At 35.6% G+C, this 25,879-nt stretch overlaps 1 protein-coding gene across 1 annotated transcript; it reads left to right on the top strand.

The window, feature by feature from the left end:
- Positions 1-10,095: 10,095 nt before the first annotated feature.
- Positions 10,096-19,122, top strand: LOC149795619 (uncharacterized). Its single transcript, XM_089965448.1, has 4 exons — positions 10,096-10,234; positions 13,521-13,588; positions 16,476-16,656; positions 18,733-19,122. The coding sequence occupies exons 2-4, from the start codon at positions 13,528-13,530 to the stop codon at positions 18,941-18,943; spliced, it is 453 nt and encodes a 150-aa protein (XP_089821574.1). The 5' UTR covers positions 10,096-10,234; positions 13,521-13,527; the 3' UTR covers positions 18,944-19,122.
- The last annotated feature ends 6,757 nt before the right edge of the window (positions 19,123-25,879 follow it).

Below are 25,879 nucleotides of genomic sequence, written 5' to 3'. Positions count from 1 at the left end.
AGTAACCTTCACCTATTCTGCCGATTGGCCAAGGCTGACCAGAATATGAAATGGGGGAGCGTCTTGGGTGTAAATGGGGCGCATAACGGGACACGATACAGGGAGTAAAGGCGCGTCCTTTGAGAATTTCACGCGTATTTGACCCGGAAGCTCGGATTCCTGAGACCCCTGCTTAATAGTAACAAATATGGACCCAAACAGCAGCTGATCCATTTTCAGTAAAGACAGTAACTCAAAAATAAGATGGCGCCTGTTGTCCTGATTGTTTAAAACCCCTAACTTTAAATCAGATTCATACAAACTGACCTACGCATTTCAGATTATTTCAAAACCCTAACTTTAAATCACATTCACACAAATTGGCCTAACCATTTCAGATTATTTAAAATCCCTAAATTTAGGTCAGATTCTAGTCAGATAAATAAACCCCTAAAATCTGTGTTGATACTGATGGATATGGGTCTAATATCACCTGTTTATTAAAGTGTGCAATTCTCTGCGTTCAAATGTTTCCCGAACACACCTGCATACAGCTTATACACTTACTGGTATTTGGTAATAGCTATATTTAATGACCGCAGGACTGAGTGTTGTGCTATTCTACAATTCTACGAGGATTTACAAGTCGCCAAATATAGGATTTGATCCGGAAATATTATGTACATATTGCCAAATGAACCCTTCAGCCGAAGGTACCTCAACAGCCACGAGAAATACCGGTTAAGTGCACACTGATGTGTGCAGACAAAATTGTCTGCAGATTTTTGCGGGTTTTAATGCAAATGTGATATCAGCTTTTGAACGCCAGTCATTATCAGTACATGTGTGGGTCTGATTTATCAGCCCAGACAGATTCCCACAGACTTTTCCGAAGCAATACACATTTTTTAAAACCCCTAAAGTCAGGTAAAATTTCTACAGACTGATCCGAACTAATGCAGACATATTTCACGTGCCTGCATTTTAGGTAACGGTTTGGAACATCTCGTGGCATCTAGCTTAATGAAGCACTTCATCCAACATAATATATTGTATGACTTGCAATGTGTTCCATGAAAAAGGTCACGTGAATCTCGGTTAATACAAGCAATTGGAGAACTGGAAACCTTCAAAAGGCAATTTATCTGTGATATGATATTGTTATACTTCCGTGAAATGTTTGATCAAGTAAGTCACCTAAATCTACTTTATAAACTGCACCAACATGGCATAGTGCATACAACATTGGAGTGAAGTGAATCTTTTCTGATCAGACATTATTTATGCCGTAATGCTGGAAAGTGACTCTTCTTAAAAGTGTCAAACGAGGATTACGGTTCTATTCTTGGTCCCATCCGGCTTCTGATATATGCCAATGACCTGAAAACATTAATTACACTCATTAAACTGTTTTTTGCATCTCCATAAATAGCAATCAGATTGTAACAAACTTCAACAAGACCTTGCCATTAATTAAAACATGACAGCAACTGCTGAAAATGGATTTTAACCAAATTCAGAGATGTCATACATGTGTGTGTCTAGATCTAGACATATAATCTGACATATATCCACCAGGGTCAAATCAGGTCAAATGTTGTTGTGGTGGTGGTGGTGGCTTTCCAAAATTCAAAAAGGGCCCTGACTTTCCTCGAATAAACGTGCGCACATGTCAAGTGACAAGTAACTGTACATTTGTATGTGTATTTTATTTTAGCTGGGTGGCGGTCCGAAAACCCGAACCCCCACCCCATCCCGATCCGGCCATGTCACGAGTACGACTGGAAAGCACGGTCAAGGGATCGTCAACGTAATTATGTTTGCACATCAATTATCATGGCACCTTGCAAGTAATTGCTTTCGACCCACTGAGCTGCTCTGCTGTGACTTTTTGTTTCAATTTCTTTTTTGTCTGATCCCCAGACAGTAGAGGTGTATTCAAGTAGCTGTCTATCCAAGGTTTAATAAACATTTCTGTGTATTACTTCATATCTGGTTTTGATGTTTCTTCGGAGATAGTCGATAGTTCGATTGACACTAGTTGTTAATATTGAGATATGATAGTTCCAGTTCAAGTAGTGACTTATATTTACACCAATGTATTTAATGTATTTTAGAATGATCCACAGTCCATTGCTGCTAAAAACCGACGATATTGACCAAACACATGCACCATGTTTTATTCACCCAGATTCAGGCATCGTGCATTTATTACATTACCTCTTTTTTCCTCTCTCCCGGTGATATATAAGACCGCTCCGTGGACTAGTGGTTAGAGCGTAAGCCTCGGATGGGGGAGGTTGTGGGTTCGAACCCCGGCCGAGTCATAACAATGACTTATAAAAATGGTATGAACAGATGCCTCGCTAGGCGCTCAGCATTAAGAGATTAGTGTAAGGACTGATCGGCCTGGTGTCAGGATAATGTGAATGAGTGGGACATCATGCTGCATGTCTGCGGCATGATGCCCCAGTACTAAACATCACTATAAACTGCCACACTGAAGGCATCGTGGTGATATGACTTATTGTTGTTGTTGTTGTGGGGTTTAACGCCATTTTTCAGCACACGATAGGCTATATATGGCGGCCAGTATTAATGGTGGAGGAAAAACCCGGGAAAACCCCTGAAAGAACCACCGACCCACGAGAAGCTACTGGCATGCTTTCTCACATACCCACGTTGGCTGAATCCGAGATTCGAACCGGCGCAGACAGGTGATATGACTTAAACATTGTTAATGCTACGTTCGAAATCCAAATCACACACACACACACACACACACACAAATTGTCCATTTTATATTGGAACAAACTCCCATCAAATATCACCGTCTTGCATGAACGATATTCCTTCAAAAATCAGCAGTTGGTGCAGCCTGTCAGTTTATGCACTAAAAACCATTCTTTTCCTTTTATTTTGTTCTCTTAATTTCAGGTTGTCACATTTAACAGTTTTATACTTTGGCCTTCTTCATTTGGCTTGTACTCTTTCTCTACTGAATAACATGCACCACAGATGCGCAATAGCACAAAATCAGAGAGAGAGGGGTGGGTGGGTGGGGCTATAGTATGGATTGAGATATATTTAGTTTTGGGTAGGTAGATAAATCAATCACACCAGACAGATTGGCAACATTAGATGTTTGAGCGAGTGGGTGGGTATGTAAGAAGAGAATGACAGATTGTTATTCATTCAGACAAAATATTATACTATATGAGTAAATATGAGTAAATGTCTTATTTATATACTTAAACAAAATTAAATAGAGTCAGACTTACGAAATGACGTCATGATAAAGTGATAGTACTACACTGATACATTTTATAGTTTTAATTTCGCTAATGGTATGTTACCGTCCTTTGTAGGTGACTGAATATACACTAAAATAAAATTGAAAAAACAAATCAGGTAAGGAAGGAAAATGCAGCTGTTTCTTTTCGAATTAAAAAAGTGACAAGTCATGGCTGAAATGTGCACTGATAAAACAAACGTACACACGAAAGTTGACGGCAGAAGGATATTGATGGTAAAGATTTGTGACAATTCATCACGCTTGTTTTTTTTTTCTTGCAGGCGCAAGCAATGACTTGCTAAATGGCCGTGTGTTTCAATTGTACATTACGGCAACAACAAACAAAAAAAAAGTGTACCCGAACCCATTCATACTGATTTTTTTTTAAATATAGAAAAGATTCAGCATAGTTACTCTTTAAATATCAACGAGACAGCATTTACACCAGAGGGTCTGCAACAGTTAACATACAGAGCCAGTTTTCACACGCATGCTATTCATTCTTAGTTCTGTGCTGAATTGTCTTTGGTAGTAGAGAAAAATAAACGTTTGGATATAAGGAATATTTTTTTTCTATGGTATTATTTTAAAACACCGCACGGATTCAAGAAAGATGTAAACATATTACGATAACTGTTACCATGGGGCAACAGGTACAGCACCTCTATCACGTATGACTACATTATCTAAATATTTCAGCAGATAATACGGAGACCGCAAGTACATGATAGCTGTGAGTCATAAAATGTCCTCCAATCCACCTTCAACATGCAAAATATTAAAAAAAAGATTGAAATGAAGAAAGACAGAAACATAAGACTAGTTTGTAAGATATTGTCACAAGAAAATATCAGGGTGACCACTCCTGTGGAATTTTCACCGAGTTTGCAGATTTGCAGCTGATTTGGCAATTTTGCAGATTTTTAAAGTAAATTTTAAACTTGTTGAGTTTATGTACACTTTTACAAACTTTTAAATGGCATTTGGACAATGAATAATAAAATGTATGTCAGATCTATGTGGTTAGACATGAATTGCGCATTGATTGTGTTATTAAAGTACATGTAGATATATAAAATAAAGTAACATGTTTTATGAGAATATGAACGTTAACTTCCTGTCATTAACACAAAAAAGAGCAAAAAATGAATTTTACGTGCAGCTAAAGTTTTAGAGCTTTCAGAACGTGGATTTAATTGTAAACAATCGGTTGAAAGCTTGCACGTTTTTAGTGAAATGTTTATAGTCGTCATGAAAGGTTCAAGGAAAATGAAGTATGTGTGTTAATATACAATTGTTCTTTTAATGCGATTTTCTCTCGCTAAGTGCTGTTTAGATGATATGCTTAAAGTGAATATGCAAGAAATAATTATATTTACGTTGTTTTAGGCCCGTGCACGTGAATGACTGACGAAACTATAGGCGTTGATATTTTTAATCTCATACTCCTGATTAATGATTTAGCTCCGGGCTCGTAACAAAGAAAACATTTCACTGTTGACCCCTGAGACATAGCACGTACATCCTCTTGTGTTTACTACCACATTCCTTGCTTCGTAATACGCAGTTGTCTCAGACGGAGGATTTAATTAAAGTTGCATAGAATGGTAAATGTTTATGAAAATTGTTAAGATACAAATGTCAGGTAATTTAGCTATAATCCAGACAATGTTTGGATTTTCTTGATAATTTGTGAAAAACCAGCATATGAACTGTCTAGTACCAAATGGGAACTCAGATTACGGGTCGGTCTGTCCAAAGCAAATTTCCTGTCTTCAGATGATAATTGATAAATTTTTGTACAACAAACACCGTTATCGGTGATTGCGATGAACCCCTGACCAAATCACACCGTGAAGCAAGTGTTAATTCTCTCGTAATCAATATCGTGCCGGTTGTTTGTTCGAGTCCTGATAAGTGCGATTCGGACACACTGAGAGTTTTCACTATTAAATATAATAATACCTTTAGCTTTAAAATATACAAGTATTTATTGTAATAATTGGTCAGTATCCGATTAATGTTTGAAATGCATAATATATACCAAACGATAGCTCCAGTGGCTTAAATGGTTAGATGGTCCGCCTCGAATGCGGGAGTTCGCGGGTTCCAATCCCGGCCGAGTCATACCAAAAATGTATAAAAATGGTGTCAGTAGTGGTCTTGCTTGGCAATGAGCATCAAAAGGTTAGTGCTAGGACTTGTCGGCATGGTGACAGAATAATGTGGCTGGGTGGGATATCATGATTAATGTCTACAGCGTAATGCCACAATGTTAGACATTACTATAATCTGCCTCATTGAAGATATCGTAGCAATATGACTAAAATTGTTTAAGCTATATAAAAGATCTAAATCATACGCACACATATACCAAACAGGTACTTTTGAAGTACTTGTGCAAATGTTTACAATTTTATCTCACCGTATGTAGTCCAAGTTTACGCTGACTTTTCCCACCCCGTTTGAGATATATAAACTGTTATGTTGGGATGTGGCGGGCATGATCCGAGGAAACTCGACTACAGTGTGTGTTCCTGGCTGGCAATTACATGATGATATTTTCTACACTGAGATCACATGTAGTTTTTAGATATGGCTTGACACGAGTCAAACGTGTAAATAAGACAGGGCTTTACATCCCAATATATATTATCATTTTAAGCAGACTTAAATTACAAACATCATTACATCAATCAAAAGGAACTTTTTCGGTGACCACCTTCTTATTTTATGAATGGAAATGGTAATAAAATTTCCGAGCAAAGTATTGTGCAATGCTTTAAAAACACGTTAACTACATCGTTTCAGTCCCAGAAAAAAAATGCGATTTTTTTTTTCTCTTCATTTCTTAAACTATTTGTAAAACTAGAAACAAAATAAAGCTTGAATTATGAAAACTCAGCTATGGATTCTTGGACATACCAGTTGGGTATACTTTTTACACACCTGGAATACATATTTTTCTGTGGTTATTGACAGTATGGTCTTAAGCAATAATTTAGAGAAAAAGGGAACATCACAAACAGTGATTGAAAAGGGTAGAAATATTAGGTCAAAATTTGTTAGTAAAAGATTGAAATTTTCTCTAAAATTGTATTAAAAGTAATTTTTCATCAAATTACATGGAATGTAACTTTCTATTAAAATATACTGAGATCAAATCCATTTATTTCGATATTACAGTTATATAATATTTAATAAAGATCGCGCCCCTATGAGCAAAAGGGCAAAACTCTCTTGTACTACTCATTTCCTTTGTATCATAAGTCAGAAAAAAAACTGCACTCGGTAAGTTGTGTAGATAGATGAACTAGACGAATTCCAAAGATTTTTTCTAACTGGCAAAATTGTCTCTCTAATGACGTACATAGACCCAGACGATAGTCTGTAAGAAACAATGGAGCCTCACTATGAGATTCTGGCGGATTCCAAGAACTAGACGTATGACCATATTTGGCTACGTCCGAAGAAACTGTGTATAAAAAGCGTCCGCATCAGTCCATTCGTCGGAATCTCAAAGAGGCTTGTGTCGGTACAGGTAAGATTATCGTCGATGTCATTTTTAAAAATATAGTTTAAGGATTTTTAGTGTTAAGATGTTAATCTAACATCGGTGCGTTGCTATATTGGATTATTTTAATATTTCTTTACTATTCTTTAATATATTATATTGGAAAGTTTAACTGTTTGAAGAACTTATATTTACTTGTAATTATATTATTGATAATAGTAAGAAACAACGTTCGCTACCAACTTCATACTCAGTAATAGTTAATTTAGAAATAAAATACTCTTTAAATAATAGACTATAATATGTTGACATTTTTAGATTAAATTCAGTAAAATATAGGTCTATTAAATGATTGCAGCAATAGTCGGAAATATTGAATTTTAGATTCTTAAGCTATCGTGAATTTATCCGATATTTAATTATCTGTATTATATTCTAATAGGCAGAAATTATACAAATGTATGATGTTGGTAAGTGAAGGAATATTGTAGTTTTATATGTATCTCTTATATCTGTAATTTAAGTTTATGTAGATTGATACTGGAATGTAATTTTATATGTTGAGTATTTCAATAAAATGAATCCATTCGCCGGAATCTCAAAGAGGCTTGTGTCGTTACAGTGATCCCGAAGTACCTCCGCTTGCCATATTCCCCAAGATGTAGCCATATCTACATCGTTAGGAATGACACCCTTTTTCAAGAGAGCCCGGAACTCGTTCTTCTCTCTCTCTCTCTCTCTCCATGGGCAAAGACATTTCTTAACTGATGAGTAATTCCTTCTCATAGCAAGAAATGAGAAGAGGGTTATGAGGAAAATCTTTTTATGACAAGCTGGTGGAGACATTGCATACGAAATGGTAATAATCTTTCCATAACAAGTGTGGACACTTTGCATAACAGAAACGTAAAAAATTATACGAAACACACACACACACACACACACACACACACACTACGTTTCTGTCGACACTTCCTGCCGATGCTGCTTCCAACAGTTTTGTATACGTCTTCATCAAACCGTATTCATGCTGTTTTGTTTGAACTCGCAGGGCATTCTTAGTTTCTGTAACAAAAACCACTCTCGTCTTCCATTGCAACCCTTCCTGACTATCCATCTCCTGTCTACCGCTCATATCTACTTTCTTCCCGTCACTGCTGAATTCGTTTTCATCCTCTAGAACTTCGAGGTGCTACTCCCTGTGGTGTGTATCCCGTTCCATATCCTCATCCGGCTCACCAGGTTATCTGTGCGTTGTACTAGATTCAGGATCGGAGGACCAACCATCTAGGTACGGTAAATTTTAAGCCCCCTATTCAGTTTCGTTGTCTTTTGATCAAGCGCGCTTGTATCCGTTGCCAGGCCTTTCGGCCGAGCATCCTCTCACACTCTCGCACGACGTTCGGGGTATCTCATTACGTATATGTCCATAGCAAAGAAAAGCAAAATCAGATACATAAAAACCCATTTGAGTTTGACTATGAAAATCCTTTTCGAAACAATGACATTGCAAAAAAAAAATTGGCTATCTTCAAAGCATTTATGATAGTTAGCACGCTGGATTTAAACGAATAATTTTGACTTAAAAATACGATAAAGCCATTGCCTACACAGATTTTTAAAAAAATATTTTGAAACGTAAGGGCTGAAACAATCTCAGTATCGGAAAGCTTTCGCCGCAAAATACGAACCTCATGCAGACGACTTACGGTCGAGGAAATGAAAATTGCTGTAAATATTCATGTTTTCTAGTGATAAAGCAATGTAGTTTATGTACACAGTAAACGATGACGTAAATTACTTAATTTTGTATGCATGCAAAATAGTTAAATATAGTTTGAAGTATCCACAGGTTTTTATAAGGTTTTGATTATACAATTGAGAATTGTGTTTACGATGATAACAATGTCGTAAAAGTTCAAACAGACATTGACAGTACTGAAAAACTTGCAAATGATTTTAGTCAAACCACACCGGGTATAAAACAAAACAAAACATTCATAAAACAGTCATTCGATGAGTATAAAGTGAATATAAAAAATCCACATCGGGTAATGTTGAAACCAAAACAGGAAGAGATAAAAATCCACATCGGGTATTGTTGAAACCAAAATAGGCAGATATAAAAATCCACATCGGGTATTGTTGAAACCAAAACAGACAGATATAAAAATCCACATCGGGTATTGTTGAAACCAAAACAGGCAGAAATAAAAATCCACATTGGTTTTGTTGAAACCAAAACAGGCAAATCCACATCGGGTATTGTTAAAACCAAAACAGGCAGAGATAAAAATCCACTCCGGGTATTGTTGAAACCAAAACCGGCAGAGGTAATGGCTACATCTGATATTGTTGAAACCAAAACAGGCAGAGACAAAAATCCACATCGGGTACTGTTGAAACCAAAACAGGCAGAGATAAATAAAAAAGCCACTCCGGATATTGTTGACACCAAACCAGCAGAGATAAATTGCTACATCAGGTATGGTTGAAACCAAAACAGGCAAAGCGGGCGTAAATGATGTACAATATTAGTTGACCAGGAATGACATCAAGGCTTAAAAAAAAACAACAAATAAAAGCCACAACATCTTTAGGTACAAAGTTATTCTGATGGCAAGATCAAAACAACTACAATTTTGAAATACGGAAACATCATGATAATATCAGTACCTACCGCTATAGCTGGCTAGAGTGGAAAGGAGTTTTTAGAAACATTATGCTGAAAAAAGCAAATCGACGAATCTTAGGAACATCATTATCATAATCCTCGTCTACATCAATTTTACTCATTTTGCCATTTTTTCCTCTAAAATAAAAAAAAATAAAAAAAAAAGAAATTACAAAATATTGATGACCTCACTAAAATATAAACAAAATGTTATTCTTGTTTTACTTGTCCATAAAATTAGGACTTTTAAATGGCATTGGTAGAAAACGAAAATCATAAACGAGGCATGAAATTTTAATTTCACATGCACAAGCAAAACACCGTGTGACCAATTATCGCGCCAAAGACGGTAGCAAGCCTGTGTCGAAAACAAACATTTAAAGCAACTATAACGTCGTGAAATAAGAAGATATAACTAAATTAATTGCCGATACAAATGTTAGAATCACTCCCAAATAACATCTAGATTTATATTATCAAAGTGGCTTCATGGGATAATAAGCAGTGTAAGGTTTGGTAAAGGATACCGTGGCATGCAAAGGGTAAACGACTGTCTCCTAATTACTTTTTGCAAATACGTTTACGTTTTTGTCAGATCACCACGTGGACGCTTACAAATCAGGACAAATGTCAGCTACACACTGCATCACATGACATTGTAAATCACGCAGCTATTTATAAGGGAGGTACAGAAGTGTAGTTTATTAACAACACGTTTATGATTATATTCATTTCAATTCTCAAGAGGACAAAAAGCAGCTTTCGTTAGAAGGTAAGAGTTCCTTCAAAATTGCCTATTTATTCTCAGACTTTCTCTTAAATTTTCTTTGTTTATTACTTCATTTACTGTATCCGATAATGACTTGTATGGTTTACATTTTGTATGTTTTTTGCAAAATGCGAGGCGTACTGGTTATATAGTTTCTATGCATGTAGAAATTACCTTACGTGTACATTTTTATTTTATTTTTTAAATACAGTAGAATACATTGGAATTGATGATAACGATCAAGGTTTGCTCTGCAAAGTGCATCATTCTTGAATACGTCTCATAGCGAAAGAATAGAAAATGAAATCAACCGAAGCTGAACCTACAAACCACACTCCCCAAACCACCACGCACACACAAACAAAAACAAATATAGATCTTTTGTACACCGTTCGTAAGATAGATTCTTGCTGTGAAAATTTTGACTTTACAGCTGTAATATCAGATTTGTCACCGTGATGTTGTTCATCGTCCAAAAGTTGCGTCCGTTGAAGGTTCATAAAACACCTTTACTACCATCCAGTTGTTGCTGTTATAGGGTTTAACGCCATTTTTCAGCACAAGATAGGCTGTACATGGCGGCCAGTATAAATGGTGGAGGAAGAACCCGGGAAAACCCCGGAAAAACACCCACCCACGAGAAGCTACTGGCAAGCTTTCTCACATACCCACATTGGCCGAACCCGAGACTCGAACCCACGGTGAGTGCTTTAGACCACTCGGACACTCGGGGACCGCTACCATCCAGTATCAATGAACTTGTCATCAATCAAATCTTATTTAAATATTCACCGGAGGAGAAAAGATAAAATAAATACACTCTGAGTAGTTAATGAAAAGGCGCGTAGAACAATACATTTGAAGTCTTTCTTTATAAAAAAGAAACAACCGATGGGCCCCTTACGAAACTTTTTCTCCGAATCCCACCCCCTACCCCAGTGACCAATATTATAGTTTATTGTATGCTCATTTTTTTCTCCGTTAACTTGACATTGTCAGAATCGTGCAATATTACTCGATACTGAACTCGCGTGCAAATACACATATTGCATTCATGTGCATAAAGGAACTACTTTATATTGTAAACAAACAATGGACGCAGACGCCAGCACTTTTGATTTGTAAACAAGTCACGTAAACTCGCGTAGTAGGCGCTTTACGTTGTGGTTGTTTAAATTTGTTTCTGAATGAACTAAAGCATGTTTCGTGGACTGCCACATACCAGCTGCTTTGGCACATTCTGCGTTAACTTTGTTGATACAATGTTTCGGATTTAGGCTAGTTATACAACAGACGCAAGAAAGGGTCCTTATAAATAACATACAAGTGACAAATCATAAACTGTCTTCTTTAACTGGTGATAATAATGGCAAAAAAGTATACTTACAGTTTTACATCCTGAATTTCCTCAAAATGTACTTTCTTAGTTCTGCAAATCCGAATTACATGAGCCATGTCATAGGTTCTCAATCTTTATTACACATTTCGAAATTGTACTGTAATTTCGAATATAAGTGCAATTACATCCTCCTTACTGCACTCAAAATGAAATAAGCTAATCCATAGCGTCTTTTGATAATTGCAATTGAAAGACCTCATATTTTTCCCACAATATGATTTCAAACATGCAATGACAGAAACAAAAACACATTTGCAGATGTCAACACGCTTCTCCCTCGCTTCTTCAATCCGATGTATTTCATGTGGAATTGTCACATATAAATCCAGTCCATAATCACGAAATTTCGTAGAATCGGAAAAAAATACCAAAATCTATTAATTCCAGATCAAATGGAAAAGTTGTTGCAGTGCGCATTCATCCACAATATGACTGCAAATTTCAACTAGACACGCCATTTTCTTTCGAAAGTTATGTCGAGCGCGCGACTAAGTTCAAATTTATCTGGGCGGAGTTATGTGCGCAGTAATAATGTTGTTGTGTAATGATGAATCTGCGCTTGTGTATTTAGTTTGGAATACGGCATACATTCAGTTACTTTGTTTCTTGAAGTGTATTTTGTTAATATAATTAAGCATTAGGTAGAATTAAAAAAATTAACATATAATAAAAAGGTTACTGATTTTATATGGGAAAATATGAACTCGTTTTGTCGGATGGATATACTGCACTCCCAAGGTCGTGCAGTATTCCCATTCGAAAAACTCGTTCATATTTTCCCATACAAATGCAGTAACCTATAATTTCGTACTGGGTTCAAATTGCTCCCAAGATGACATGACGTAAACAATGTCACTGCCTGCACAAACCATTTGATCCCGGGGTCAGCCTGTTTTGGGGGATGTCATTTCAGTAATTATGGGTTGAATTTTGCGGGAAAAGATGATAGGCTAACAAAAGAGATAGGTCTGTTGACTGTACGCTTACAATGTATATATTTTCTGATGTAAAAACAAGAACATGCGTTTCAATAGTTTGTGGTGGCTATGTAATTTTGACAAAGATAATCGGGGTTCGAGTCGTTGCGTACAATTTACCTATCAATCATACATATACTACAAAAAAAAAAAAAATTATGTATGACTGATACTAGTCCGATAAATCAACCCCCCAAATCTTTATTGATACTGATGGACGATATGGACTAAACCGAAATCAGTATCATAACAGGGGAGGGGCTGACTTATCGACCTAGACTGATAGGTGAACTAGAAGCAACGATACCAGGACTGTGATGAAAGAGCGTCACCTGTTGACCATTTGTTTTCGTGCGAGTAGGACCCGCCAACCTATGTGCAGCGCTTTCGTCCGATTTCCTCTACCTCACAAGGATTTTGTTTAAAAAAATACATAATAAAAAGAAAGCCACGTTTTGGGGGTAGGTATACAGAAGTATGTAAAGAGTGACGAAGAATCATTGTATTGTCACTATTGACAATACAAAATATTTCCACTTCACGAGTAAAATATTTCCGTATATCTACTTAAAAAAAACAAAAAAAAAAACAAAAAAAAAAAACAACAACAACAACAAAACAACGCAGATATCCTCTATATATTCCAAACTGTATAACAATCGGATCAGAAATTTGATTTGTCTTTGTAAAACAGACACTGCAGACCAAGAAACATCCAGGTCCCTAAAAACTTAGATGGAAAAATGTCTTCAGTGGCGGTGTTGAATGATATGGCGAGAATTAACAGGCAATTGTTAATGGACGGACGTGAGGTGCTGGGCTATGTTATAAGCTCCGTAACCGTAAAGGGCAGGTGAGCTGAAACGTACACTTTGATTAAATTAATTAATTTAATTTCTGTTCTTCGTTTCAGACTGAAGATGGTCTCTAAGAACACGCTTTCCCTAGGCGTACTTCTTTGTTCCATCATGGTCATCAATGGTAACTAATGTTTAAATCACGTAAACGTTTTTCTCAACAATAAACATTTTTTCCCCTTCATTTTATGAATGGCAGGTAACGTGGATGATACATATTTAATGAACGGTCTTATTAACATTTCCATCCTATCTCTACAATCAAAAGATCGATAAAGTTTATTGATTTTGCAGATGTGGTTTTCCCTGCACGATATTTGCATACCAATATGTATTCATTGATAAACACATTATTGTCAAACGCCTGTTATACCTATTTCCTGTATTGAATCAAAGATCATTCACTGTATTTAATTTTGTAAAATGTATTTCCGTGAATAAAGAGCTTTGACGTGGGAAAGATGACTGAATAAGACTTTACAACTGAAATTTTATATTAATATTAATATTAATAATAATACAAATACATATTTTAAAAAGTGTGATATAAATTATATACAATCCAAACACGGCAATAAGTAATTCTCGCAGATTTGGTAATTTTACTTTTTTATTTCGCCTGTTAAGATTCATGAGTAGATTTTTTTTTTAGTCGGGAAACGTACAGGCTGGTCACGCCTAAATTAAAGTTCCTTCCACTAATTGCTTTACCATATCTAGCTGCGTGAAGAAACCAGTAAAATGATTTTTGTGCTCAGAATTTAGAATGAAGGTAGACTCACGGGGCAGTTTTAACTGATGGGACATTTCTCATTCCGGTTTATACGGATAGTGTTGACCATATATTTAAATACACCACGGACTAATTTATAACCGTAAAAGGAAAGACGCTAAACAAGAAAACATGGTTATTTGTGGTTATTTGTAAATGTATTACAGGAAACATTCATACCATGTACCATTAGAGTCAGGACCTGTATTCAGAAAATCGCCACAATCAAAATAAACCGGTCAAAATAAGAAATAGATTGTCATCTTTGGTGACATGTCAAGACAAGTCAAGGATAGATATTGAAATATCCTCCGTTAATCGAGAGATATACCCTTAATTTTAGTAGTAGCTGTAATGGACCCTTTAATATGTCAGAAAAGTATCGTCCCAAGCCTACTCGAAGGTTATTCTATCGAAAAATGGGGACTCACAGTAAATGAAGTAGTACAACAGAAAATAAAACGAAGCTATCGACGCGAAAAATTAATGGTAACAGTTCCATTGTCAAGGAACCTTGTTTTGAAAATGTGCACTTTTCCTCGTAAACTCTTGCGATTTTCAATCTCGATTCTTCCGCGCAGTGTTTCATTTAAGGTACAGTTGTATATAATAAAACTACATGTATGTATGTATGTAACTTAAGCGTGACATGGGTATACATGATGCTTATCTCCATGTTCTCTAATGGATCCCCTTAAAAAAAACAGTTATCCAGTTTTAGTGCACGCATTAATAATCAGTTATTCACACACTGAAAATCACTGATAGACTAGTGTATTAAAATGGTTTGTCGTATAAAATTGGTTAGTAGACTAGTCATATAAAAATCGCTGGTAGACGATCTATATACCAGTAATTTGTCATTTAAAACTCATTAGTAGACTTAGTCATATAAAAATCATCAGTAGACTAGCCATATAAAAATCATCAGTAGACTAGTCATATAAAAATCATCAGTAGACTAGTCATATAAAAATCATCAGTAGACTAGTCATATAAAAATCATCAGTAGACTAGCCATATAAAACTCATTAGTAGACTTAGTCATATAAAAATCATCAGTAGACTAGCCATATAAAAATCATCAGTAGACTAGTCATATAAAAATCATCAGTAGACTAGCCATATAAAAATCGTTGCAACTTATATCATTTCGTTGCTATCACATCCAAAAGTTTCAGCTAATTTATAAAAAAATTTTTATACAGCTGGGTTTTTATGCAATAAAATTCGTCGGTAAATCAAGTCAGTATCATTCTGTGTTTGCCATCTGGTTCTTTTTTTCCCCCCAATTGTCCTTTAAGAACATTCCAGACTGGCTCGCATGACTGGTATTACGAGTAAAATTGATATACCGAGTGAAATCACTGATGACAGGAGACCCAAAGTCATCTACGTGTTACATGATAGCAATTTGAAGACAACATAAAGTATACTGAGAAAAAAAAAACAAAACATGTTGATGTATGAAGCCAATATGATTTCGCTTTGTTTTAATTTGTCATAAATTAATCAGTATTTTTTTTTTTGTTTTAATTTCTAGTTCATTCAATAATTTCGATCAGAACTCGGTGCATATCTCCACATAGAATACGTAAAGTGTTTAACTGTATATTTTGGTTAGAAACAATAATTTATAACTTTTATACCATTTGCACTTTTCTGTCTTTTCTTTTCTCATGAAAGTATCGCCCTTCTTTGTTTGACCATATACGGTAATTTAACTTGTGAATGTTAATCTAGTCCTTAAAACATGGGGTATGTTTAGACAGCATCATAATTACGTGACAAGGGTTAATAGTGTTTTTATTGCCAATTTATTTCTCCTGTCGTACTCACGAACAGCTATCACAAGAACGTTAATTTAATCTCTCTCTTGCGCGCGTAAATATGCATGTATATTTTATTTACGTCAGAAATATTACCAGTAAGTCTTTATCTGCGTTGTACAATCAAAATTAAAATTATTTATAATAAAATTCTTTCCTGTAAACATTTATTAATTCTGGGCAGTATTTAATGTAGTTAGAATCTTCTTTCAAGCGGTTTTTAACTATTCTTTAATTTGCAAGGTCTTGTTAATTCAAATATAGCGATCCCAAGAGACATTGGCTCAGTATTATAGTAGTGGCTCATACAGCGCGTCACTAATTAATACAACCCAACACAAATTAATACAACCCAACACTAATTAATACAAACCAACACAAATTAATTTGCTATTTCTTATTTTCTGCAGGACAGTTTAATCCGTTCGACTTCGTGTTTGGTGGTCCTTTTCATCCACCAAATAACGAATTCCAAAGAATCTTTGACAATGTGTTTAACAGCATCCACAACGCCCCCATCAACACTTACGATCTGACCCCAGGAGAACGCAGGGTCATCAACGACGGGAATACAAGGGGCATAGCATTCAGGTGAGATCCGTAGACAACGATTTGGAAAGCAAAATTCTTACGTACACCAGTATATGAGAAAACAGTGTATCATCAGCTGGATACAAATGTATTAAGTGTTGCATGTATGAACTTCTTTCATGGTATGTGATGCCGAGGTGAAACTATATTATCAAACAATATTAACATTCAATGACGATAATACTGTTTGAACTGACTGTGAAGATTTCATGGGTTTATGTGTGTATGCATGTATGTATTAGCATTTAACAACACATCAGCACAATAATGGCTATATTGTGCCAATTAAAATGAAGAAAATATTAACACATGAAGATGTTATATTTTCCTATTTTGTAATATTCATATCATAAGGTGTAAAGTATATTCGAGTCATGTTCAAGAAATTCATTCTACGGATTCCTGGTTATTTAATTTTGTTCATTTTTTCCCCAGACTTAAGTCATAGTTCTCTGTAATCTTTATTTTAAGTACTTTAAAAGTACCAGCTCTACCCTCGACACTGTTGATGTGTTACGTCATTTTTCTCTTTTAGTTTACTTTAATGTTATTACTAGCAGATGATTTAGAATTGAATCCAAAACCGTCTCACTCCGAAACAACAGATACATACAGTTATATTAAGTTTTATCGGCAAGAACGGATGACGCATTTCCCTTGTTCACTTAAATAATCTTGAATTTCTTTCTGCGACTTCATTGTACTAACGGGGACTCATCTTGATAACTCCATTGACAGTGATAATATCAAATCGGATGGGTAGTACAAACCCATCAGTTGTTATAAAACTCGTCATGCGGGTGGGTGTAATTATAGTCAATATATTCGAAAAACTAGTATTCAAACATGAAACATATAACTGTACAAAATAATTAAATACTTTGGATTCAAATTTACGTAGAGAATATAGGTTGTTAACTAGCAGTTGTGAACCGCTTTCCACTGTCAATGTGGAAGTTGATACACTCGAACCGATGTGTTCCAGTGTCAGCATAGAAGTCGATACACTCGACTCGATTTCATCCACAGTCAGTGTGGAAGTTGATGCACTAGACAAAGATCTGTTCTAACGTCAAAGTGGATGTCGACACACTCAACACGAATGTTTTCCACTGTCAAATCGGAAGTAGATCTATACACTAGACAAAGATCTATTCCACTGTCAGTATGAAAGTCGATACACTTGAACCGATGTGTTCCAGTGTCGGTGTGGAAGTCGAAACACTCGACAAGGATGTATTCCACTGGCAGTGGACAGTGGCAGGATATGCACAGTGGTCGAAGTTCACCATTCAGGATGTATGCATAAGCCAGGTATGTGTGTCCCATTCGCGACCAGCACAATACCGCCTCATTTCTGAGAATATGTTCTTTATGACGGATGTCACATCCAATGACGGGTATAATGTTACGGAGCTTGTTCGTGTAGTTTTCTTTCCACGTTTCAAGTGCCAGCCTTACAATATTTGAACAAGGTGATATCTTATGACATAGTCAAAACTGCTTACCAGGTGGCGATTTCGTTTCTCTCGAAACGCCACTGCCACCACAAATTAGAATCAGCCATTGTTGTTTGCAGAAACGTCTGCTTTTGTTTTTAAATAATTTTTAAAGTGATTCTCAAAATATAGCTGAAAATATATCCGTTTTATTCAGCATTTCTAACCTTAACTCTTTGCTCTCCAAAATTCAACGTTATAATTACTGAACGGACAATTCAAAATGACGATGACTCCGTGGTCAAACGGTCTGTCTGGGCAGAGGCGTTGTCTACCGACGTCACTAGAAAGCAGTTTGGCCATGGTCTTGGGAGGTTGCATTCTTATTACAATTTGTATTAAGACTTCATCATTTTCAATTTTGTGTGCACAATATCATAGTAAATTATCACTTAATAGACTTTGATTATTTGTAAAACATGTATTAGTGTAAGATTTATTGCCTTTTATCCTCTTGAAAACTAGTTTATAGGAAAACTGGTAGCAATATTGTTTCAGTGTATTTTTTAAATTATATATAAATTGTTATGTCATTTTATACTTTTGGCCAATTAATCAATTTTAAATTCAATAACAGGAGCCCTGATGGCCAATCAAGCGGGTTCTCCTTCACCAGTGGAAGCGGTGGCGGTAATGGTGGCGGATTTGTGTCAACATCTGACGGCTCCCGGCCTGCTGGCGGAATGGTTTTCAGCAGAAGCGGGCGGCCAACCGAAGTATTTACCACTGGACAACATGGCGGCAGCTTCACCAACGATTTTAATCAATTCTTCCATCACTTTTTTTGATAGGAAGTAATCCGCCGACAGTTTTCAAGAAGTGGTTAGGAACTGAAACGATTGCGCAGACATATTTGAAAAGAACTTAATCTTACGATGGTAGTGTATGTAGATTTCCATTGTAACTTAAAACTCGTATGGCGCATGCGCGACAATGATTTATTTCAAGTAAAAGTATATTTCCGTCATCATCTATCGTTGTTTTTAAAGGGTTTATTGATATATCGGGAGTAATAGAGTGATTGTTTTTGTCTGGATCACTTTTATTTGTGTAGGTCATTGTTCGCACTTTTTAAATTGCCTTTCCTACTATTTGTCACTACTGGCGCTTTGCCTAACTTATTTTTTAAATACTTGTTACTAAATAGCCCACTTCTTAAATTCAATATATTTATAATGTCATTAAATTATATAGATTATAAAATATATTTATAATGTCATTAAATTATATAGATTATAAAATATATTTATAATGTCATTAAATTATATAGATTATAAAATATATTTATAATGTCATTAAATTATATAGATTATAAAATTCTCTCGTAAGCTAACTTATTGAAACTGTACTTATTTTTATTCTTCTTCTTATTAATTTACTCAAAATTTCTATCAAATATACTCGATCTTGTGACATCATAGATTCTCAAAAAATTGAATTAAAATAATTTGTATTTGATTGAAAAGTTACGTGAACTATCAACGAAAAGAACTGGTTAAAGATTTAATTTTTTTTAAAATCAAAAATGACGAAAGCAAATACAAAAAGAAGTGCTCCAGAACATATAATTCCTTGTTACTTCCGGTAGCCTTTCCTCATTTAAAGGGTGGGTGATGTATATGTCTTACTGCAGTGTTGTCCAACCTTTCAGACACCATGGGCCACTGACAAATGTTTTTCTTGAAGCCGAGGGCCGCAGCAGAAAATTGAAAAGCAACGACTATATAGCTGCTCGAGCTCTGGCGGGTCATTTAATATCATCCCGCGGGCCGCATGCGACCCGCAGTCCGCGGGTTGGACAGCACTGTCTTACTGAATGCGTGTGGATAGGAAACCGATGTAGGCTGTTTAGTTGGTAGGTTAAAAAGCATGTACGTATGATTCTGGTGCTGGTACTTTGCGGAACGGAATGCAACTAGTTTAAGGGAGGTAAATGCATGTGTCTACCAGTCTGTGTGTATAAACTTACAACGGTTGATGTGCGTGTAGGTGTCCATGAATGACGTTGGGTAGTTTAGTTGGTTGGTTAGAAGTTAGTTATATATGCGTCTGGTATCCGTGAACGAAATCTTTTTTGTTTGATATATCCGTAGGTATTAATATAATTATATAGAAATGTTTTGATTACATTTTTGCTACAGGAAATTTATTACATAGGTAAAGACAACCATTTAATTTAACATTATGTCAGGATTGATCGCAAACTGTTATGGATATGGACAGATGTCCACTCCAAAAACACGGATTTTCACCATATAATTAGTTTTAAAAGAGGTCAAAGCTGATGAAAATTAAACAAACAATGATCGAGATACGTACTTCATATGCAAACCGATTGTATTCGCAACAAATATTCCCAGTCTGAGACGTCCTTGATAAAGAAATGAGAGGTCACTTTACTGCTGAAAGTAATAAACAGTGGCAAACATTAGATATTCAGATATAATGAGAAAAAATAATTGTGACAAGTTGTATTAATGCATTTCTCCCACTTGCAAAGAATTTTACATGGTACGGAAAAGCTGGATGTTTCATATGAATATACAGCGCAACATGAGATATTCTTAACATTTTTTCGTCAATACAATATAGCGCAATAACGCGCTTAGAGTCTTTGGGATTATTGTCATCTCTGTATATTGTTAATACTAATCAAGAATATTATAACAAACTCATTGCCTGTTTCTACTGAGACCATTAAATATTTTTCTCTGGCGTTATTTTTTACTTGTATTTGTTTATATTTTAATTTATATTTAAAATTATTTTGTCATAATATTACCACTGATCCCTAATTAAGTTTATCATATTGGCCAAATGCAATGTAATTGCTATACGAAAATTCCCTGTATTCATTACTTTATTTTTGTAGTCAACAAGCCTTCTCTTCAAATCCGTAACGTCTCACTTTCAATAGCATATTGCTTGAATTAAAAAGTAACACATGTTCCTAAAATCCAATGAATATTATCTAATGTATTGGATTCCGGTTGAAACATATTAGAAAATTATGCTTTCCTTATAATAATTAACCAGGGTTGTTTTTCTTTACCTCAATTTTTTTAAAAAAGTCACTGTATTATTAACTTCTTAATACCGATGGTGGAAATTTGCAGTCTTATAGTAATTCTATGTTTTGATACTTGTGTTGCTGTATTTCCTTTATTGCCACTTCATATCAGCTATATCAACACCCCCCCCCCCCCAATTTTTATATATATCGAACGTATTATTTTCGATATAATATGACAATAAATTGCAAATTTATACATTTTTAAGACGCCATAGACTACTCAAGCATGCAGTATTCCTTGATGTGTGAACTACGTTGAGGAATTGGATTGTAGTAAGAGATGTCCATTTGCCAAGCCAATGTTATGATACAGGATGAATCATTTGTTTTCCATCAAGTTTTACCCCATCTCTGACACCAAGCCAAAGTACAGGATGTTTAATTTCTTTACCATCAAGTTTTACCCAATTTCTGACATAATCAGAATAAACGTGAAACACGCGCTAATGTTATTGCAATATACAGTACAGTGCATGGTATGGAATAGTCATTATAAATAGGCTCAACGGTATGTAGTCACTAGAAATATGCTCGAATGGTATGGAGTAGTGGCTAGAAATATGCTCGAATGGTATGGAATAGTCACTAGAAATATGCTCGAATGGTATGGAGTAGTCACTAGAAATATGCTCGAATGGTATAGAGTAGTCACTAGAAATATGCTCTAATGGTATGGAGTAGTCACTAGAAATATGCTCTAATGGTATGGAGTAGTCACTAGAAATATGCTCTAATGGTATGGAGTAGTCACTAGAAATATGTTCGAATGGTATGGAGTAGTCACTAGAAATATGCTCTAATGGTATGGAGTAGTCGCTAGAAATATGTTCGAATGGTATGGAGTAGTCACTAGAAATGTTCGAATGGTATGGAGTAGTCACTAGAAATATGCTCTAATGGTATGGAGTAGTCACTAGATATGTTCGAATGGTATGGAGTAGTCACTAGAAATATGCTCTAATGGTATGGAGTAGTCACTAGAAATATGAATATGGATAATATAACCATTTATGTGATCAGTTTCAGTAAACTTTGAAATGACAATTTTTTTTACATGTACGTATGTAGTATCAACAGTATACAGGTCACTGTAACCAGTTTTATGCGAAGGAATGAGTGAATTTAACAAAAGGACGCACACGTCTTTCTTGTTTTTCACTTTCACGGGTGTACCGTAAAATTCATCTTAAGAATGACTTTAGATGCAGTGCATGAAAAATTCGTTGAAGCGTGAAATAGCGATTACAGTATTGTATTAATGGTATTCTTTCAATTATATCAGAGATTCCTAATTTGGTCTCTTCGTAATACTGTCATGAACAAAGTGCAAAAATAGGTTGCATGAGAATGCTGACCAAAGTTTATGTAACTTTATATCTTCATCGAACAGAAGGATGTAGAAATCTGTACTCCATTCTTTTGGTCCACAACTTAACAATTCTATTCTACATATGTATAGACTTCGGTGAACTTCGTAATTTGCTCGGAATTTTGATCACGTTGTGGATGGTCAGTTGACCGTAATAGCCACTCGGTAGGTGGTGGGTAAAAATATGGCTAACGCTTCAGTATCAACTTCTGTAACTACTTCAACATCGTTTATCGAGTTGAAAAATGCATATTCAACAGCGATGCTGCCGCAGATATTGACGAAATTTAATATTGGAACCATCCTGTCTTATTTTCTGGAAACCAGGGCGGATTTCAAACCCATACGAGAGAGTAGCTTTGAGCTGTTTACATCTGGACATGTACATGTAAGTAAGGAAGCGGTGTCGAAGTAAACAAATTTAATCCTGACAATCAAAGAGCAAGTTGTTCAAACTATTTCTGTGCATCCGAAACGTCACTATAATAAAATGCGTTTCATATGAGTTTATCAGATTTGTTTTTGAAAGTCTGTGGATAATTTACATATAAATTTCAATCATTTAATTAATTTTATTTCTGAAATATTTCTAAACAACAATGGACGCCATTTTGTTATGTACAGGTACCCACCAGCGTTTGATTGGCTGGAGTAACTCGGGAGGTTATTCGGATAATTACGGAGCAACTCGGTTAAATTCGGTATGAAATGGGCTATTCCACCAACACGCCACACAAAGTTTTAGTATCGGCCATTAACAACTTCAATGACCTCATTTGTAATGGTCTTGTAAAAACGGCATCACCGAATTTGAAAGTATACTTCAAATTACATATGAAAATAAATAATTTCGTACCTGGCTACAAAATGCCTATTATTATTTACCTTTCAATCAACAAACCAATTCACATTCATTCATAAAGAAATATATCCTACATACGATGTGCATTGTTGCGAATTTGTATAGCCACTGTCAGAAACATGCATGTATGTAAATATATCATAATATAGGTGTCTTCACTTAAACTAGTTCGATTCCGTTCAGCAAAATACCAACATCCCACTGGATAGTGGTATTTTGCAAAACATAATGGAGCCAGAAAATTTCCATACAACTTATATTAATACTGACTGAAATATCAAGAAAATGATTTTGTACAATGATACCAGTGGCATATATTACCTACCTTTCAACCAATCAACCAACTATCTCATTACCCGCATTCATTAAGAAATATAGATACACATCAAACATCGTAAATTAATAGAGACGGAAAACGGCAGACACATACATTTAAGTAAATATAATAATATAGCATAGACAGATCCTCATTCAAACTGATTTGTTCGTTCTGCAAAATACTAATTTATTTCTCTTATATTCATATATCCATACAAATAACAATCATAATAGCTCATATTCCCATACTAATAACAATTATACTGGCTCATATTCCCATACAAATAACAATCATATTGGCTCATATTCCCATACAAATAACAATCATACTGGCTCATGTTCCCATACAAATAACAATCATACTGGCTCATATTCCCATACAAATAACAATCATATTGGCTCATGTTCCCATACAAATAACAATCATACTAGCTCATGTTCCCATACAAATAACATTTATACTGGCTCATATTCCCATGCAAAAAACAATTATACTGGCTCATATTCGGATACATATAACAATCATACCAGCCGACATGTCAAACAAGAGGATTTTGTATATGGATACCAAACTGAATTACATATGCCAAACGCACGAACCAAACAAACTAGCAAGAGTCGCACTAGCTAGTGGTTAGCGTGCCGGACTCACGACGGAAAAGGATGCGGGTTCGAATCTTACCACCAGACCACCGCTGGGTCAGTTAACGTGTGTCCTTGAGCAGGGCAGTTTGCTCCTATTTCCTGGGCACTAAATAACCTACATGTGTTGATGTGCCTAGCAGCTCCTATTCTTACATTACAAGCACAATCTTCATACATGTATTCATACTGAAAAACAGAATGATACACACATTTACGTAAATAGATCATAGCATCAGAGACGAGCAGTATGACCGGTTTACCGCGGTATTTGTTTCCCCTGGTGATATGCACCACTGGTCATTTTCACTGCACAGGTACGCCGGTAAGTTTCAGTTAATATAGAATAGACGGAAATTCCCAATGAATCTTGTTACGACTTTAATTAAACTAATAGCGCATTTTCATTTTTCATGACAAAATAGTTCGAAAGTTATCGTGTTTTTACAATTACGAGTGGCCAGGTGGTATAAAGCGCTCTTCGTTATGGATCACTGCCATCTCACCTCTGTCTGCGTGGGTTCGAGTCTAGGATTCGGCCAATGTGGGTATGTGAGAAAGCTTGCCAGCATCTCCTCGTGGGTCGGTGGTTCTTCCTCCACCATTAATACTGGCTGCCATGCATAGCCTATCGTGTGCTGAATAAAAACGTTAAACCCCACAACAACAAATATATTTCCGAAACTTTAACCAAATGTTTGACACTCATCACATACGTCTACGTGGTGGCTAAAGGAAATGTTGTAAATTCGAGCTAAATCCAACTACTGGAACAATTTCATATTTAAAATATAAAAAAAAAAAAATAAAAAAAAATAAAAAAATAACAACAACGACAACAAAAAAACCCAACAAACCAAAATCAAAAACACTCTACCCCCAAGTCAGGTTTTTTTTTTTTATTTTACTAGTGTATGTGAATATGTTAAGTATATGTATTCCTTTGTAATATCGCGAATAATCGTACGATTTCCAGGAGAGCGAATGTTTTGTCTGAACTTTACGTACTTTCCGAAGTCCACTAAATATTATCTCGTATGTTGAGTGTTTTATGTTTACTTGTCCTCTCTGATAAATATTTTACCCGGGTGATGTCATCCCACCAAGTTTCCGTGCCTATTATATCAATAATATAACTAGAAAATTGTAGGCTTCAATATCAGCACTTCTTATTTTTATCAATAGGCTATCTAATGTCGGCACTACTGTGCTAGTTTGGCACGTTTGGCCAATGTTGAAATTTTGATACCTAGATGTGTTGCAGTTGTATGCAGTTGCTTTATAGTAATACAATGCTTATCCGGAGTAAGTCCTAACAATGTAAGTCAACCTGCCTTTGATGTACCTCTTGACATTTTTATCCCACACTCTCACGCGTGTCGAACATGCAACGTGAACAATAGGGACTTATAATAATCATAATGGCATGTTCTGCTACATAGTTCTTATATCCCAAGGCG

Source organism: Sinohyriopsis cumingii, chromosome 7 (assembly GCF_028554795.1).
Source record: "Sinohyriopsis cumingii isolate HCF-2022 chromosome 7, ASM2855479v2, whole genome shotgun sequence".
Taxonomy (NCBI): Eukaryota; Metazoa; Mollusca; class Bivalvia; order Unionida; family Unionidae; genus Sinohyriopsis; species Sinohyriopsis cumingii.
This window is presented reverse-complemented; position numbering and strand designations above follow the sequence as displayed.

Coding starts and splice junctions, on each gene's coding strand:
- LOC149795619 (XM_089965448.1), top strand. CDS start 13,528: ATGGTCTCTAAGAACACGCTTTCCCTAGGCGTACTTCTTTGTTCCATC. Junction 13,589..16,475: donor TTCCATCATGGTCATCAATG/GTAACTAATGTT, acceptor TATTTTCTGCAG/GACAGTTTAATCCGTTCGAC. Junction 16,657..18,732: donor ACAAGGGGCATAGCATTCAG/GTGAGATCCGTA, acceptor ATTCAATAACAG/GAGCCCTGATGGCCAATCAA.